The following is a 17,278-nucleotide window of genomic DNA, read 5'->3' on the forward strand; positions in this document are numbered from 1 at the left end:
CGTACATCTGTTTCAGAAACCGACTTGCCTTCACCCACAGAAGTAGTTGTAGTCGTGGTTGTAGAACTTGCTTCTAACGGCGTCTTGGCACGTTGTAGCTCCACGCATTTAGGAACGACTGGTGTGATTCTACTATACCACACCCCGCCAGGAGAACCTCGGACAGAGATAGAAACACCACCATTATTTGAGGTAAATTTACTTTCGTGTCGATTCGAGTATTCCTTGACATTTACATTAATCTCCTTGCATATTCCATATGCCTCTAAACTGTGAAATATCCATAGTCTACGGTTGTCTAAAGTAAACCATTTATTGCTACCCGGTTTCTTTGTAACCGATATTGGAGGAAACTGATTTACCTTTATGTCACCTTTAATGATATCATCCAATGTTTCTCCTATAAAATCATTTTTGAATTCACCCGGTGCTGTAAATTTATTGCTTACGTTATTCTGGCTAAAGAAAATTTCTGATGGTTTAAGTAACAGTATGTGCTGAGTTTCGATTTACATGTAACTTGCAATCGATAACGTGCAAACTTATGTATAGTAATAATTATTGATAGTCATTTTTTGAAATCGGTAGGAATTCCTCACTGAATAATAGTCGATCATGATAGGAGTGTTAATGCCAGAAATTGACGTAACGCCAACAAACACATGTGTACACTCGAATCATATCAGGTTACATGTATATGTATGTTTAATTCAGAACTCCATTTTTAATTAACTAGTTATATATTTATGTTGACCTAGATTCATTAAGTAAAGTTTTTTTCCCTATGATATTTTAGAATCAAGATTTATTTTTAGATTCTAAAAAAATCTATTCATTTCATGTATAGCATTTTTAGAATAAACATGATTCTTAAAGAATTTCAAAGAAAATCTTGAAGATTTTAAAAGTTTGTCCTGGAACATTCTTATTTGATGAACAAGAGCGAAGTTTCTATAAATGTGTCTTTAAAAGTTTTACCAGTGCTAGAACATTTTTAACACCTTAATTAAATAAATCTGAGAGAATTGCATTTGAACCTATTGTTCGATTTATATAATGCTCATATAGTGTGCTAAAAATTTCAAAGGGAAATAATTATGTGTACATTTAAAATGTTATGGTTTGACCTTGACTCCTGACCACTCATGAAGGTCGTTTAATATTCGTAAAATCACGACCTTGACCCAATGTCCATCAAATCAATAGGTTTTATTGATTGGTCAACCTGACTTCCAAGATTGAAGTCCCTGTGCCCAAACATTATTCAGTAATTGATCAAAAAGGGAATTTCTGTTCAGTTCACCACAACCTTGAAATTTGACAAACTGACCTCAAAATCGTAAGGGTTCATCTGCTGGTCATGACAAACCTGCCTACCAAATTTGAGTTGGGCTCCAGCGTTCTTCAGTCATTGATAGGACACAGATTTTCAGCTAAAGGTCACAATAACCTTAACCTGTATTCGGCTGACCTTAAAATCAATTGGATTCATGCACTGGTTTGAGGTCACTGGGGCCGATTATTCTTCAGTTATTGATCAGAAACGGATTGTCAGCTTAAGGTCACCACGACCTTGACCTTTGACTCACTGACCACAGCAGGGCACATCAACTTTTCATGAACAACCTGCCTATTAAGTTTGGGATCCCTAAGCCTTAGTGTTCAAAAGTTATTGAGCATGGGGGTGGATAGTCCGAATATACACCAGAATGCACCATCTCAGCCAAACAGTAGCCATAATAGTCAAAGACCCCTAACAACATTTAAACTACAGGTCCCGGGGTAGAAGGCACACAGACAAGATAACAGCGCCAAGTTGTGCCCTGAATAACAGCAAATCATGGATCTGCTCATGAAAAAACAATCAAACAAAACTGCAAAAATAATTATTTCTTCACAAAACAAATATATCTTGAATATTCCAATAACAGAAATACACAATAAACAATCATGATCAATATACCGTTTTAAGTTGAATCCATGCTTTATTTGCGTAGTTCTATAGAAAGTTGTCTTGAACCATAAAACAGATTTTAGTTATACATTTATAAATATATGTCATGGGTTGTTAAAACATTTACCAAATAAAATTTCAGCAAGTCCAGGTACAAGTTCTTCTTTTACATATTAATTCATCTTTTTCATAAAGAAAATCATTTGCATTTAAAAAAAAAAAATGAAAAATACTATTAATCAAGAGAAATCATAAGCTGTATGCTTGTTTCTATATAAAATGCGTTCTGTTCAGGGATCACGATTAGGAACAGTCTCAAGTCTGAGTTCAGACAAATGGCACAACTGTAAGTCTTCATTTAATCCTTTAATTTTAACTTTCTTACTAACGAAATTTGCTGAATTTAATAAGCTGGACATTTAATAGGACATTTACTGTATTAAGTGTAATAATACACTTAATATTCAAAATTGTACAAATATATAAAAAAAATGTAAAACAAATGGAATAAAAATGTTTTTTAATAATTTAAAGATGCACTCTTACTCCCATATAAGATTTACCACAATTTATAATATTATTGTTTTAATATTCCAAACTGGATGAATAAATGTCGAAAACAATGGTACTTATGAAGGATCCCGAGTTTAATTTGAAATAATCGAGCATAAAACACGGTATTTCTACCTTGTGAGACGATAGTTGATCACAGTAAAACTTTTAGCATTCACCAATCATTTAATATTTTTGCGCTTTCTGCAATTAAATACACAGTTACAATCATGTTACAAGTTATTAATATTTTCCACAAATGCATTATTTAGTAAGTAGTTAAAAATTTGTCAGTCAAAATTGATGTGTATGTATTGATTTTGAATAAGAGTGTCACTTTAATAAAAGAGTCTGAGTCTAAGTCTAGACTAGAGACTGTTCGTAATCATGCCTGCAAATACATATGAACCACTTTAAGCAGATAGCTTGTTGCTTCGTTAAGCATACATGTACATATATCTTAGATGACCTTATAAGCAGTATATTTTGTTGATAAAATGTTTAGATCTTTAAGTGTGGTTTAGGACTCCTTACCTGGTTTACCTCTAAGTCTAACATTCTTTCCTAGCATACTTGTTTAAAGCTCTAAACAATCTTGCTTCAAGTTACAAAACCCAAACGTTTTTTATATCAGTTATAATATCCCTATCATTCTTGCTAACAGATATAAAATCCTTAACATTCTCGCTAACAGTTCCAAAAACTGTGACAATCGGCTAACAGTAACAACACCCTAACGTTTTTGCTTACAGTAACTAACTAACCATAACAAAAATCCTAACATTCTCTCTTACAGTTCCAAAAACATAACATTCTCGCTCACAGTTCCAAACACCATAACATTCTCGCTCACAGTTCCAAACACCATAACATTCTCGCCCATAGTTCCAAACACCATAACATTCTCACTCACAGTTCCAAACACCATAACATTCTCTCTTACAGTTCCAAACACCATAACATTCTCGCTCACAGTTCCAAACACCATAACATTCTCGCTCACAGTTCCAAACACCATAACATTCTCTCTTACAGTTCCAAACACCATAACATTCTCGCTCACAGTTCCAAACACCATAACATTCTCGCTCACAGTTCCAAACACCATAACATTCTCTCTTACAGTTCCAAACACCATAACATTCTCTCTTACAGTTCCAAACACCATAACATTCTCGCTCATAGTTCCAAACACCATATCATTCTTGCTAACAGTTCCAAACACCATAACATTCTCGTTCACAGTTCCAAACACCATAACATTCTCGCTAACAGTTCCAAACACCATAACATTCTCGCTCACAGTTCCAAACACCATAACATTCTCTCTTACAGTTCCAAACACCATAACATTCTCGTTCACAGTTCCAAACACCATAACATTCTCGCTAACAGTTCCAAACACCATAACATTCTCGCTAACAGTTCCAAACACCATAACATTCTCGCTCACAGTTCCAAACACCATAACATTCTCGCTAACAGTTCCAAACACCATAACATTCTCGCTAACAGTTTCAAACACCATAACATTCTTGCTCACAGTTCCAAACACCATAACATTCTCGCTCACAGTTCCAAACACCATAACATTCTTGCTAACAGTTTCAAAACCCCTAAAATTCTTACTAATAGTTCCAAAAACTGGAACATTCTTGCTAACAGTTAAAAAACCAATAAAATTCCTCTAATCGTAAGAAGACCCTAACATTCTCGCTAACAGTTAAAACCTCCATAAAATTCTCCCTTACAGTAAGAAGACTGTAACACACTCACCTACAGCTCAAAAACCCTCACACTCTTGTTAACATTTACAAAACAAAAATACAAAGTAACACAGCAACATGACAACATTTCTTGATGTATATTTCATGTATATGCAATACTAATATATTTACACACATAGAGCGTTGTTTATAAAGTTTAAATTTTTTGTCTCACGGCTCATTCTATTTGAACACTACATTCATTGTAATATAAAACATTATTTTGTTTAAACATATATTTTACAAAGATTGTGCAGAAATGTATGATAACTCTCGTTGGCACGATGTTGCATGAGGGTGTGGTTTTGTGTTGTGAGGAAGACCTGAGAACCCAGAGAAAACCCACTTGTCCAGCTTGGTAACCACTAATCAAACCCACAGACGCCAAGGCCGGGAATCAAACCTGGGTCACCTTGGTGAGCAGCAAGTGCGCTAACCACTGCGCTAACCGGATAGCCTATCATTTCAATAACAATTACTATTATAAACATTATATAGTAGAAAAGTACAAAAAAATAAATAAATAAAAAACAGACAAGTAAAAAATGGTTTGAAATGCAGAACATAATATGGTAGGCATAAATAAAGTCAAGCAGCTCCATTTAAGGATTTCAATCACGCCTCCCACATAAATGACGCAACGCCATTGGTCAAGGACTGGTCACGCAGTGACCCCATATTTTTCAATATTGGGTCAACAAATTTATATTGTATTAAAATGGTGTCTATTTTCCAATGAATATTCCGATGAATAAATTAAGCATTTGAACATGTAAACATGTGATATATATGTAAAAGGGTTAGTAAATGACCCGATATGGTATATAAGTGTATATAAGGGGCGCAGAAAACCATATTCAGGTTCGAGCTTTACTCTCACCCGATATGGGTTCCTTTGCCCAGTATATCCCATATCAGGTCACCTAATAACCCCGTAACTTATAATACCATACTTGAGGCATGGCAGTCTAGCACACAGCATATTGAGAGATATAATACTTTTGGCCAATAAATATTAACACATAAAGGCATGGAATTTAAACATTATGCACATAATTTCTATCAAGATCTAAATTTTTCTTTGGTAAGTTAAAGTCTAAGTCCGACAAAATCAATGGTTTTCCAAGCAAAAAGTTGATCACATTTGTAACTTTTTCCATAGGCGTCAAGGTACTGACGTCTCGTTGGAAATAGGATGTATGGCCCCTTGAAACGACATTCAGCTGGTAGTGAATGAGATTTGTGGCCCATATAGCACTAACAATGTTTAAACAAATCATACTTATCATCCAGCCTTCCACTTGAAACATACGTATGGCAATTTCGCTATACGTAAGCGCATTGTATTTCACCAGTGAATACATAACAGCTTTTACCAGGAAATACCCCATGTTAAACACTGTCATAATTATAAACCACACAAAGCGTGCATGGTTTTTGTAGCCGATGCATTTCAGCAGGAATAGGCAATGGTGGTCCATGCGGTAGTAACAACGTTCACACAACTTGCAGTGCTTCGTCGTCTTCATTCTTACAATCTGTAAATAGACACAATGTATGCAATGCAAGGATTTTTGTCATTCTGTTCATGCATTTATGTGATGCACTATTAAAAATCAGATTGATTTTAAGTCATTAAAACATAATCTTAAACATGAGTGCAACAACTGTATACTAAACCAGACTGATAGAAGAAGCATAGGATTCTCTATATGCAACTTTTAGAAATGACCATGTTTTTCTCCAGTTTTAAGGGAATGGTGGGCCCTTTGATAAGAGAAAAATAGTGTGGCTTTGGCAAAAAGGGGGAAAATACTAACATGATTTATATACTGTTCAACTTGTTTTCACACCTTTAATTAAACAAAGCTATTGACATATTTATTAATGGCTCTATATTACTACATTTGCTTTAATAATGTAAAGCGGTCGAGGTCAATTTAAAAAAAAAAAAATAGAGATTGGGATTTTTTTACCTGCGCAGGGACAAAACATATACTTTTTCAGGAGGGGATTGGTCGGAAAAAAACACTGTATGTTAGTGTTGATTTGTAGAAAAAATGGAAAAACCTTTCATTGCCACAAAAAAAACACCAACATTTTCTAGCCAAACAAGGGGCATAAGTTCTGCATTACCTCACAGTCTGTACAGAACTGATCCAGTGGAGCTATGCTGTCACACAACTGGGTCAATGTCATTGGCTGGCCTGTCTTCTCATCAGCAATGCTTGATGTTACCACACCTGAAATACACATGTACTGAATGCATCGAGTGCAGCAAGGTTGGCACATAACTGGGTCAAGGTCATTGGCTGGCCTGTCTTCTCATCAGCAATGCTGGATGTTACCACACCTGAAATACACATGTACTGAATGTATCCAGTGCAGCAAGGTTGGCACATAACTGGGTCAAGGTCATTGGCTGGCCTGTCTTCTCATCAGCAATGCTGGATGTTACCACACCTGAAATACACATGTACTGAATGTATCCAGTGCAGGTTGGCACATAACTGGGTCAAGGTCATAGGCTGGCCTGTCTTCTCATCAGCAATGCTGGATGTTACCACACCTGAAATACACATGTACTGAATGTATCCAGTGCAGCAAGGTTGGCACATAACTGGGTCAAGGTCATAGGCTGGCCTGTCTTCTCATCAGCAATGCTGGATGTTACCACACCTGAAATACACATGTACTGAATGTATCCAGTGCAGGTTGGCACATAACTGGGTCAAGGTCATTGGCTGGCCTGTCTTCTCATCAGCAATGCTGGATTTTACCACACCTGAAATACACATGTACTGAATGTATCCAGTGCAGGTTGGCACATAAATGGGTCAAGGTCATTGGCTGGCCTGTCTTCTCATCAGCAATGCTGGATGTTACCACACCTGAAATACACATGTACTGAATGTATCCAGTGCCGCCAGGTTGGCACATAACTGGGTCAATGTCCAGTGAAGCTGGATGTAACTACACTTAAAATGTGAATATATATCGATCCAAAGCTGCTATTCAAGGTCATAGACTGGCCTGATTTCTTATCAGTGATGCTGGATATTACTACATCTGAAATACATATGTACAGAATATAACCCTTGGTTTTCAAGCAACTGGCTCAAGGTCATGGGCTGGCCAGACTTCTCACCGGTGAAGCTTAATGTTACTACATCGGAAATGTGAATTTATATATATATATATAAATCTAAAGGTGCTATTCAAGGTCATAGGCTGGCCAAGCTTTTTATCTGTGATGCAGGATGTTACTACATCTAAAATACACATGTTCAAAATGAAACCCTAGGTTTTCAAGCAACTGTGTCAAGGTCATGGGCTGGCCTGATATCTCAATTGCACTGCTTGATGTTACCACACCTGGGTCCGTATTACAGAAGCATCTTAAGAAACTTTACACATATTTTAACTTAAGTGTAATATTTGGAATTGTTATATTTCTTCAAAAAATTAATTCTTTAAAATGAAGTTCCCCTTTTTAAAAAACTAAAGTGTCCATATTTTAATTGCAGAATCAACACTAAGCATAACACTTTCTACCTGTGTAATAAAACAGTTAAGGAAGCTGTTGAATTTGAGGAAAAGGTAAAATTTTAACTCAAGATGCTTCTGTAATATGGCCCCTGAAATACACATGTTCACTGACTTGTATTCTCATTGGATATATATGCACCAGTTGACAACACCTGAATCATACTTGTACTATCAATGAAGTTACATTGATACACATTTTGTTACCCTTTAAACTCATTACCCATATGATCAAATGGTGCAAATGGTGCTTAATGCTCTTGCTATATATTTTTACAACCTTTTCAGTATTATAAAACAATTCTGATGAATTACAATACAAATTGACCTTTAATTATAACCTGAATATATTCAATTCAATAAGTTGACAAGCTTACCAAAAAGTTAACTGAGGGAGTATCACATTCTGCTACAAATGGTTTACTGATAAGCCTTACCTGGATCGGCCTTAAGAAGCTGGTAGTACAGATAGATCTGGCCAATGTTCAACAGGATGATCAGGTAGAACTCCAGGGAACCAAACACATCTGTAATACAGTATAATAACATAGATCATCAGGGAACCAAACACACCTGCAATACAGTATGATTACATAGAACTCCAGGGAACCAAACACACCTGCAATACAGTATGATTACATAGAACTCCAGGGAACCAAACACACCTGCAATACAGTATGATTACATAGAACTCCAGGGAACCAAACACACCTGCAATACAGTATGATTACATAGAACTCCAGGGAACCAAACACACCTGCAATACAGTATGATTACATAGAACTCCAGGGAACCAAACACACCAGTAATACAGTAAGATTACATAGAACTCCAGGGAACCAAACACACCTGTAATACAGTATATTTACATAGAACTCCAGGGAACCAAACACACCTGTAATACAGTATGATTACATAGAACTCCAGGGAACCAAACACACCTGTAATACAGGATGATTACATAGAACTCCAGGGAAATAAACACATCTGCAAATCATAGTCAAGATACAAGTTGGGTATATGATAACAAGAAACATTAGCTCAAGTCAGGGGAGGTTGGTACCTGTTATACTTCAACTATGAAACAAGATGATACGGCACGGCACACTCAGTCATTTCAGTGATTTTGGGGGGGAATTATTTTCACCGCCTGTTCCTTCCAAATTGGGATTTTTATTCGACTTTGGGAAAAATACAAAATCATGCTAAAATAGCAAATGTAATAGCAAATACACATGTTCTCACTTTATTATTCAAACAGTATGCTGTAACAGAGCTAGTCTTGTCAAGATTTTGTTTATATTTTAATAAATTCATTGCTTTTTTATTCATTCACAAGATCTGTATTTAATTAATAGGGAAAATATCATTAATATTGGGGGAAAATGTACACTTTTTTGCTAGGGGAAACAGCCTTTAGAAGACAGTAAAATTGCACCAAAAACAATCACTGATAATGTTGGGACATAATTTGTCTTGAGATTGAGGCCTTGTGTAGTGGGAGAAAAGTATATGGAGGAAATACATATGCCATGGTCAGAAGTGACTGTGCCAACCACTTCGCTTGCAAAGTTAAACATGATAATCACAGAGTTTCAAATACTTCAGTATTACAAAGTTAAGGTACCATTAAAACAGATTTTGGCATAATTGGGCATCAATGTTAAACAAATTGACACCACCATATTAAAAGTATATTATACACAATATGTCTTGTACTGGTATAACTGTATATAGCATGGTTAAAATGTGTACTAGCAAGGTGCATTGTTAGTTTATAAACTTATACACCATTGCATACTTATACCACATTGTATATTTATAAAGCATTGTATACTTATACCCCATTGTATACTTATAAAGCCTTTAATACTTATACCCCTTTGTATACTAATAAAGCATAATATACTAATACCCCATTGTATACTAATACATCATTGTATACTTATACATCATTGTATACTTATACCCAAAAGTATACTTATACCCCATTGTATACATATACCCTAATGTAAACTTATACCCCATTATATACTTATAAAGCAGTGTATACATATAAAGCATTGTATTCTTATAAAGCATTGTATATTTATACCCCATTGTATACTTATTATACCCCATTGTATACTTATACCCCATTGTATACTTTTACCCCATATTATACTTATACCCCATTGTATACTTATATGACATTGTATAATTATATTCCATTGTACACTTGTACCCCATTGTATACTTATTATACCCCCTGTATACTTATACCACATTGTATACTTGTACCCCATTGTATACTTATACCCCATTGTATACCTATACCCCCCTGTATACTTATACCACATTGCTTACTTATACAGGTTTGTATACTTCTATCGAGTAGTATATGTATAAAGCATTGCATACTTATACCCAATATTATACTTATACCCAATTGTATACTTATACAGCATTGCATACTAATACCCCATTGTATACTTATACCCATTGTTTACTCATACATCATTTTATACTTATACCCCATTGTATACTTGTACCCCATTGTATACTTGTACCCCATTGTATACTTGTACCCCATTGTATACTTGTACCCCATTGTGTACTTGTACCCCATTGTATACTTGTACCCCATTGTATTCTTATACCCCATTGTATTCTTATATATAATTTTATACCCCATTGTATACTTGTACCCAATTGGTAATTGTATACTTATAAAGCATTCTAAAATACTGCTTAAGCAATGTGCATTCAGTATTGTTAAAGTGCAAATGTTGCAAAACTGGGTAATATATTGCAATTAAAATTGATCAATTTATGATGTCTCTCTTTTTCATAACTGTACTTGAAATGCTTGGGAGTTGTGTCGAACATCTTGTTTCTATAACAGACACAGCTGTCCATGCATTATTTATAATTAGATAGAATCTTTATTTAATGTCTGCTTATTTGCTCTTGTCTGACTATGTATTAATAGTTTGGCATGTAAAGGATTAACTGGGTAAAAGTATTCCAAAAATCAAAAATTCTACCTTAAGAAACTCTGTTTAGACATAACATTAAAATTGAACAAAACAAAAATAATCGCAAGCAATAACATTTAACAAATATTTTAAACATAGTCATAGGAACAAAGTCACCCATCGATAACATGTGTACCAAATTTCAAGGAAATATTTTTAAGAATTTTAAAGTCATATCCAACTTCAAAACTTTGCATGCCGACTGCCAAGACAACCCAACAACTGCATCAACACCAAGGTAATGACATCTGGGGTTCGTTGCTTAAGCTCCACAACCAAATCCTATGCTGTGGTAAGAGTGCCCTATATGTTCCTGTGTCTAAAATTTTGCTGCCTCGTGAAAAGCTTTTTTGCATTTGAAATTGAAAATAGAATATCTTTGTTAAATTCTTACTGGACTTTCTGTGGATGTGGCCAAAACTTTCCTGCCCTTTTTCTATTTTTTATTTTTTTTTAAATGTTAAACCAGATATCATTATTCGCTATTGTGAATCAGGTTGTTGTTTTATGAAAATGAAGGCTGTGCAGTGATATTACTTAAGCAACTTGACCCAGGCATACACATAATAATATTAATTGTTTACATCCAACCCAGGTCATGCAATTCCACATTCTACCAAATATTCCATAAAAAAATTATCATGCTATAAAAGTAACTACCAGTAGCTTTTTACCATAAGGGACAGCTGTAAAGAAACAGAACAATTTGTAATATATTCATCAGGTAGTGCTTCTAAAAACCTTAAATTATCCTGTAGCCATGATTTATTCATAATGTGTTGATATGTGTTTTTCTTAATACTGAATGATAATAAATATGATATAAATATGACCATCGGATGAAAGTATGTCAGACTGATCTAAAGTACAGTAAAAGTGAACATTAAATATTCAAGTAAATGAACTTATGTTGCCTTGTTTGGTATCATTTAAAAAGGTTTTGTCAAGAAATTTTAACATAGGAAAAACACAAACCTGGCATAATCTTGCAGTAAGCTAACAACATTGTATGCAGCATTCCAGCAGCGAATGTACCAGCAAACAATGGATTGGACCATCTAGGGAAAAAAAGATATAATCAAAGTCATACTACAGGTAAACTACATAGTGGTGATGACTGCTCGACATGGATGTATGATGTATGAATCATCTCTATCTGATATTGGAAATTCATAGTTAAAAATACATTTATGTTTAATTAATTAATTTGATGTCTGCCGTCTCCATACTCTCTGCTGTCTCCATACTTTTATGATTATAACTCTCAGTTATTATTTATTGTGTAGTAACTACATGCTGTTTGGATAAAATTTGCAATCTCAAATGCAGTAAAGGTTTTTGTTGTTGTTGCTGTTGTTGAAGTTATTGATTCTGTTGATTACTCAAATTAGTTCAAAGTCTAGGGAAGTAAACAAGATCTCCCTGTCACAAATTATACATATGTTTACAACACCATTACATTTTGTTTTTCTCTAGGATTTGGCAATATTTTTAAATTATTCATCCAAATGTTTCCAGACTAGATAAGTGGTTTGTGAACCCTACTTAAACTACCTGGAGACGTGGTTTAGTCTGTGTGACGCTCGGGAGGCCGTCCTCACAATGAAGCCAACAGCAAAAAGGAACACCACCCCCTGGTAATCGTAAATCACAAACTCAGCTAGTAGGATAGCAAGAGCGTACAAGACGGTTGGCATGAGTAGGTTGAAATACCAGGTGCCAACTGGACCCTTCTGTTTCTTGTTCTTGGGCTGCTTAGATAGCTCCTTTAGGAGAGGTCCAATGACCTTATGTCTGTAATGTTGAAATTAAGAAATATCCTTCTTACAACTGAAATCTATTAGCTGATGAACATATCATTTTCATTAAATTATTTTACTTTTCAGTAACATTAACTTTTTTCATTTAAAACAGAATACAATGTAGCTCAAGTATCAGACAGTACACGTACAGTAGCAACAAACAATTTACCGTATATCTTTAACAAACTACTTTTGAAAACAGATCCTATTAGTTTGAGTCAAAGAGGGCTACATGAAATTCATGATACATCGTACTGTATGTAAAGGTGAAAACTAAAATGTAATATTGTACTATTTTTTAGTTCAACACCTCCAATACTTAAACAAAACACATCAGTGCCTGTGCTCCACTGGCCAAAAGGTTCAAGCAAAGACCACCTAACGAACATTTTCGTCAAGTTTCATAGAAATACAATCATCAATTTTTGAGGAGAAGTTATTTAAAAAAATTTTTTACTTTAATAGCTCTGGCTGCCATGTTGTGCAGTGGACCGAAATGATTTGGGCAATTTGGGTAAAGGAGCACCAAACAAACATTTCTGTCAAGTTTTATCGAAAAGAGGACATCGGTTTCGACGACAAGTCGTATAAAGTTTTTTTTATTTTTTAGCTCTGGCAGCCATGGTGTGCAGTGGACTGGAACCATTTAACAAATTTTGGTGACCACCCAAGGAACATTTCTGTCAAGTTTCATCAAAATCTGATCATCGGTTTCTGAGGAGAAGTGGTGTAAAGGTTTTTCCTATTTTTAGCTCTGGCTGCCATGTTGTGCAGCGGAACGGAACCATTTGGGCAATTTTGGTTAAAGGGCATCCCGATGAACATTTATGTAAAGTTTCATCAAAATCTGATAATCGGTTTCTGAGAAGATGTAGTTTAACGTTTTTTTCTATTCTTAGCTCTGGTGCCCATGTTGTGCAGCAGACCAGAACTGTTTGGGCTATTTTGGTTAAGGACTACCCAAGTAACATTTCTGTCAAGTTTCATTGCAATACGATCATCGGTTTCTGAGGAGAAGTCGTTTAAAGGTTTTTCTATTTTTACCTCTGGGGGCCATCTTGTGCAGTGGACCGAAACCATTGAAGCAAATTTGATAAAGGACCATCCAAGGAACATTTCTGTTAAGTTTCATCAAAATCTGATCATCGGTTTCTGAGAAGATGTTCTTTAAAGGTTTTTCTATTTTTTTGCCCTGGCAGCCATGTTGTGCAGCGGACCGGAACCATTTGAGCAATTTTGGTTAAGGACCACCCAAGGAACAATTCTGTCAAGTTTCATCAAAATCTGCCTATCCGTTTCAGAGGAGATGTCGTTTAAAGATTTTGCTATTTTTAGCTGTGGCGGTCATCTTGTGCAATGGACCAGAACCATTTGAGCAATTTTAATAAAGGACCACCCAAGGAACATTACTCTTAAGTTTCATCAAAATCTGATCATCGGTTTCTGAGAAGATGTTCTTTAAAGGTTTTTCTATTTTTTTGCCCTGGCAGCCATGTTGTGCAGCGGACCGGAACCATTTGAGCAATTTTGGTTAAGGACCACCCAAGGAACAATTCTGTCAAGTTTCATCAAAATCTGCCTATCCGTTTCAGAGGAGATGTCGTTTAAAGATTTTGCTATTTTTAGCTGTGGCGGCCATATTGTGCAATGGACCAGAACCATTTGAGCAATTTTAATAAAGGACCACCCAAGGAACATTACTGTCGAGTTTCATCAAAATCTGCCGAACCGTTTCAGAGGAGATGTCGTTTAAAGATTTTGCTATCTTTAGCTCTGGCGGCCATATTTTGCAATGGACCGGAACCATTTGAGCAATTTTGGTAAAGGACCACCAAAGGAACATTCCTGTGAAGTTTTGTCAAAATCCGCTTATCAGTTTCAGAGGAGATGTCGTTTAAAGTAAAAGTTTACGCACGCACGCACGCACGCACGCACGCACGCACTCACGACGGACAATCTGTGACGACATTAGCTCCATGGCCTTCGGCCAGTGGAGCTAAAAATAATATACCCAGGTTTCTTGGATGTTTCAAACTGCTCTAAGATGTCTTGTGCTGTAAGACCTTGTCTGTTAGGAACCTGCAGACATGAGAGCCCTAAGTACTGTATCAGCAGCCAGGTGCCATGGGCGTAGCCTTCCCGTATACAGATGTGTAGGGCTGTGTTTCCTTCCTTATCTTGTATTGATGGATCAGTCCTCTGAAATAAGGTGAATGTATTTGTGTGAAATGTCAAAGAAATAACATGCACAAGTAGCCATGCTGACTAATATTTTTATGAAATTTCATATGTTTCTTTAGCAGGTACATTGGACATAATAAGTGCCATAACTATTGTTAGACCAAGGGAAATGTGAAATAAATCCCAGGGGCACAAATACTGACTGTAGGTGCAATACTTTTGGAGCTACATGTGACACAAGATTTTCAGTGACATGAAGCAACCACCTTTTTTAAGTAAGTCAAGGGTGATACCTGCTGTAAGTCCAAGTGAAATGTGAAATAAATAAAGTGCACAAGTACTCATGCAAACATACAATGTAAATATAAAGTTACACAAGTGTGATACAATTCTTTTGGAGCAACACGCGACACAACGAAAGTAATGCAATGCAAATGTGCAGGACATACACAACTCATAATATAGCTAGTTATTTTTATCTGAGTGTAAAAAATATTGATTTTTAATCATACCCCTTTCTTGAGCAGGAACTTGAATGCCTCCAGGTGTCCAAACTGGCAGGAACAATGGAGAGGGGTCTGCCCACTGTCATCCACATCCCGAAACCCAAACCCCTGCTCTTCAAAATATTTTAACATGTACCTGAAAACAAAGCATAGATCTAAAGGAAATCTGAGCAATAGTTTGAATTCACTTTTCCATACAAATATAAATATATATGATATCAGGTGCAAAACAAATTATTGAATCGTAATATAACATGGAAATAATGATCTTGAGATAACAATAGATTGTCACTTGATATCATAAAGCAAGATACACACCACAAATAATAATATTATCAATCATGCTTAAAACTTACACGCTTCCAGTCTGGGCGGCATTGTGAACAGGTGTCTTCCCTGAGGTGTCCCTTGCATCTAATTTGGCCCCATAGTATCTCAAGATATTGACCAGGGTGGGAATTCCTCTCTTGGCTGCGTAGTGAACTGGGGTCTCTTGGAAGTCATTGCGTATGTTTGTGTCTGCTCCAAACTCACACAGAAGTTTTACCATGTTAACATCACCAGAAAGACAAGCCTTGTGCAGGGGTGTGTGCCCGTGCCAACCTAAAAAGGAAATTGTGGGACTAATCTTATTATGTGACTTGTGCTTATGTGATTAAAAATAAAGAAATATTGAATTGTTAAATGTAAAGATATTCTGGTGCTTGACATTGACTTGAGTTTACAAAAAGATCAGGTGAATTTGTACGTCTTCCTTACATTTAAGTCATTATTGATACAGAAACACTTATAATGGTATTATAACTTTGACTTTCTGCATCACGTTATACAGACACAAAATTCCTTATACATTCCTGCAACATTTTATTAAGATGCTGCGAAATGTATTTTGAAGGCAACAGCAGAGTAGAATATGAGTAACTGCCTACGTCCCCTTGATGGTTGTTAGTCCAGTTAAAACAGTGGTTAGCGCACTCGCTTCTCACCTAGGCGACCTAGTTCGATTCCCGGCTTGGTCGGAGTTTGGTTTGTGGTCACCAAGCCGGACAAGTGGGTTTCCTCCGGGTTCTACGGACCACACTCTCACGTAAAATCGTGCCAAAGTGATTAATATAATGTTGTAATAACTTGTTTCACAATCGTTTTAAAAAATAAATATGGTTAAAGATGCACTTTTACTCCCAAATAAGATTTACCACACTTAATAATATTGTTTTAATATTCCAATAAGGATGAATAAATGTCGAAAACAATGGTTCTTATGAAGGATATCCAGTTTAATTTAAAAGAAACAAGCATAAAACATGGTATTTCTACCTTATGAGACTATAGTAGACCACAGTAAATCATTTAGCATTCACCAATCATTTAATATTGTTCCGCTTTCTGCTATTAAATACAGGGTTACAATATTGTTATCAGTAATTAATATTTTCCATAAATGCATTATTAAGTGAGTAGTCAAAGGTTTATCAGTCAAAATTGATGTTTGTTATACATGTGTACGCATGTATCGATTTTGAATAAGAGTCACTTTAAACTACTTCCCCTTGATCAGATGGATCACTACAGGCTTCCGAATACATGTGCCAACCAAGACAGACTTTCTATAACTAGACCAAACATATATAAGAGACAACTGTCAATTCTGAATATTATCTGAATACTGGTTTTAAAATATTCCAACCTTTCATGTTCAGTAGGTGTGGTTTCTGTGTTATAATTTGTTGGACAGCTAGCCCTGAACATGTTGACACGGCGTGAAGCAGAACATGCAAGTCCGCTTCCTCCGTTCCCTGAGGACCTGCTGGGTTCTGTGCATTCATAATGGCTCAAAACATCGAAATTTAAGTGCAATCTAAAATAAATCTCATGAATATTTCTCAATGTTGATGCTACTACTACTGCATCTAGCGAAATATGTATCCTGTGCGTTGATTGGCTGCTAGAATAT

The 17,278-nt window shown here is 35.7% G+C and overlaps 1 protein-coding gene across 2 annotated transcripts; it reads right to left on the bottom strand.

Annotated features, from left to right (window-relative positions):
• Positions 1–1,875: 1,875 nt before the first annotated feature.
• Positions 1,876–17,277, bottom strand: LOC128244861 (putative ZDHHC-type palmitoyltransferase 5). Of its 2 annotated transcripts, XM_052962969.1 has the most exons (10): positions 17,012–17,277; positions 15,681–15,927; positions 15,331–15,460; positions 14,649–14,836; positions 12,390–12,629; positions 11,811–11,893; positions 11,510–11,521; positions 8,256–8,345; positions 6,409–6,515; positions 1,876–5,810 (listed from the first exon to the last, which is right to left on the bottom strand). In XM_052962969.1, the coding sequence occupies exons 1-10, from the start codon at positions 17,148–17,150 to the stop codon at positions 5,310–5,312; spliced, it is 1,737 nt and encodes a 578-aa protein (XP_052818929.1). In that variant the 5' UTR covers positions 17,151–17,277; the 3' UTR covers positions 1,876–5,309. The 2 variants fall into 2 exon arrangements, with proteins under 2 accessions (XP_052818929.1, XP_052818936.1); XM_052962976.1 differs by lacking the exon at positions 11,510–11,521.
• Between the last annotated feature and the right edge of the window lies 1 nt (position 17,278).

Source organism: Mya arenaria, chromosome 2 (genome assembly GCF_026914265.1).
Source record: "Mya arenaria isolate MELC-2E11 chromosome 2, ASM2691426v1".
In the NCBI taxonomy this organism is placed as follows: domain Eukaryota; kingdom Metazoa; phylum Mollusca; class Bivalvia; order Myida; family Myidae; genus Mya; species Mya arenaria.

Excerpts from the sequence above, each read along its gene's own strand:
- LOC128244861 (XM_052962969.1), bottom strand. The coding sequence starts at position 17,150 with ATGAATGCACAGAACCCAGCAGGTCCTCAGGGAACGGAGGAAGCGGAC. Across the intron at positions 15,461-15,680 it reads GCCGCCCAGACTGGAAGCGT|GTACATGTTAAAATATTTTG; the intron begins GTAAGTTTTAAG and ends CTTTGTTTTCAG. Across the intron at positions 12,630-14,648 it reads GAAACATCCAAGAAACCTGG|ACATAAGGTCATTGGACCTC; the intron begins GTATATTATTTT and ends TCAACATTACAG.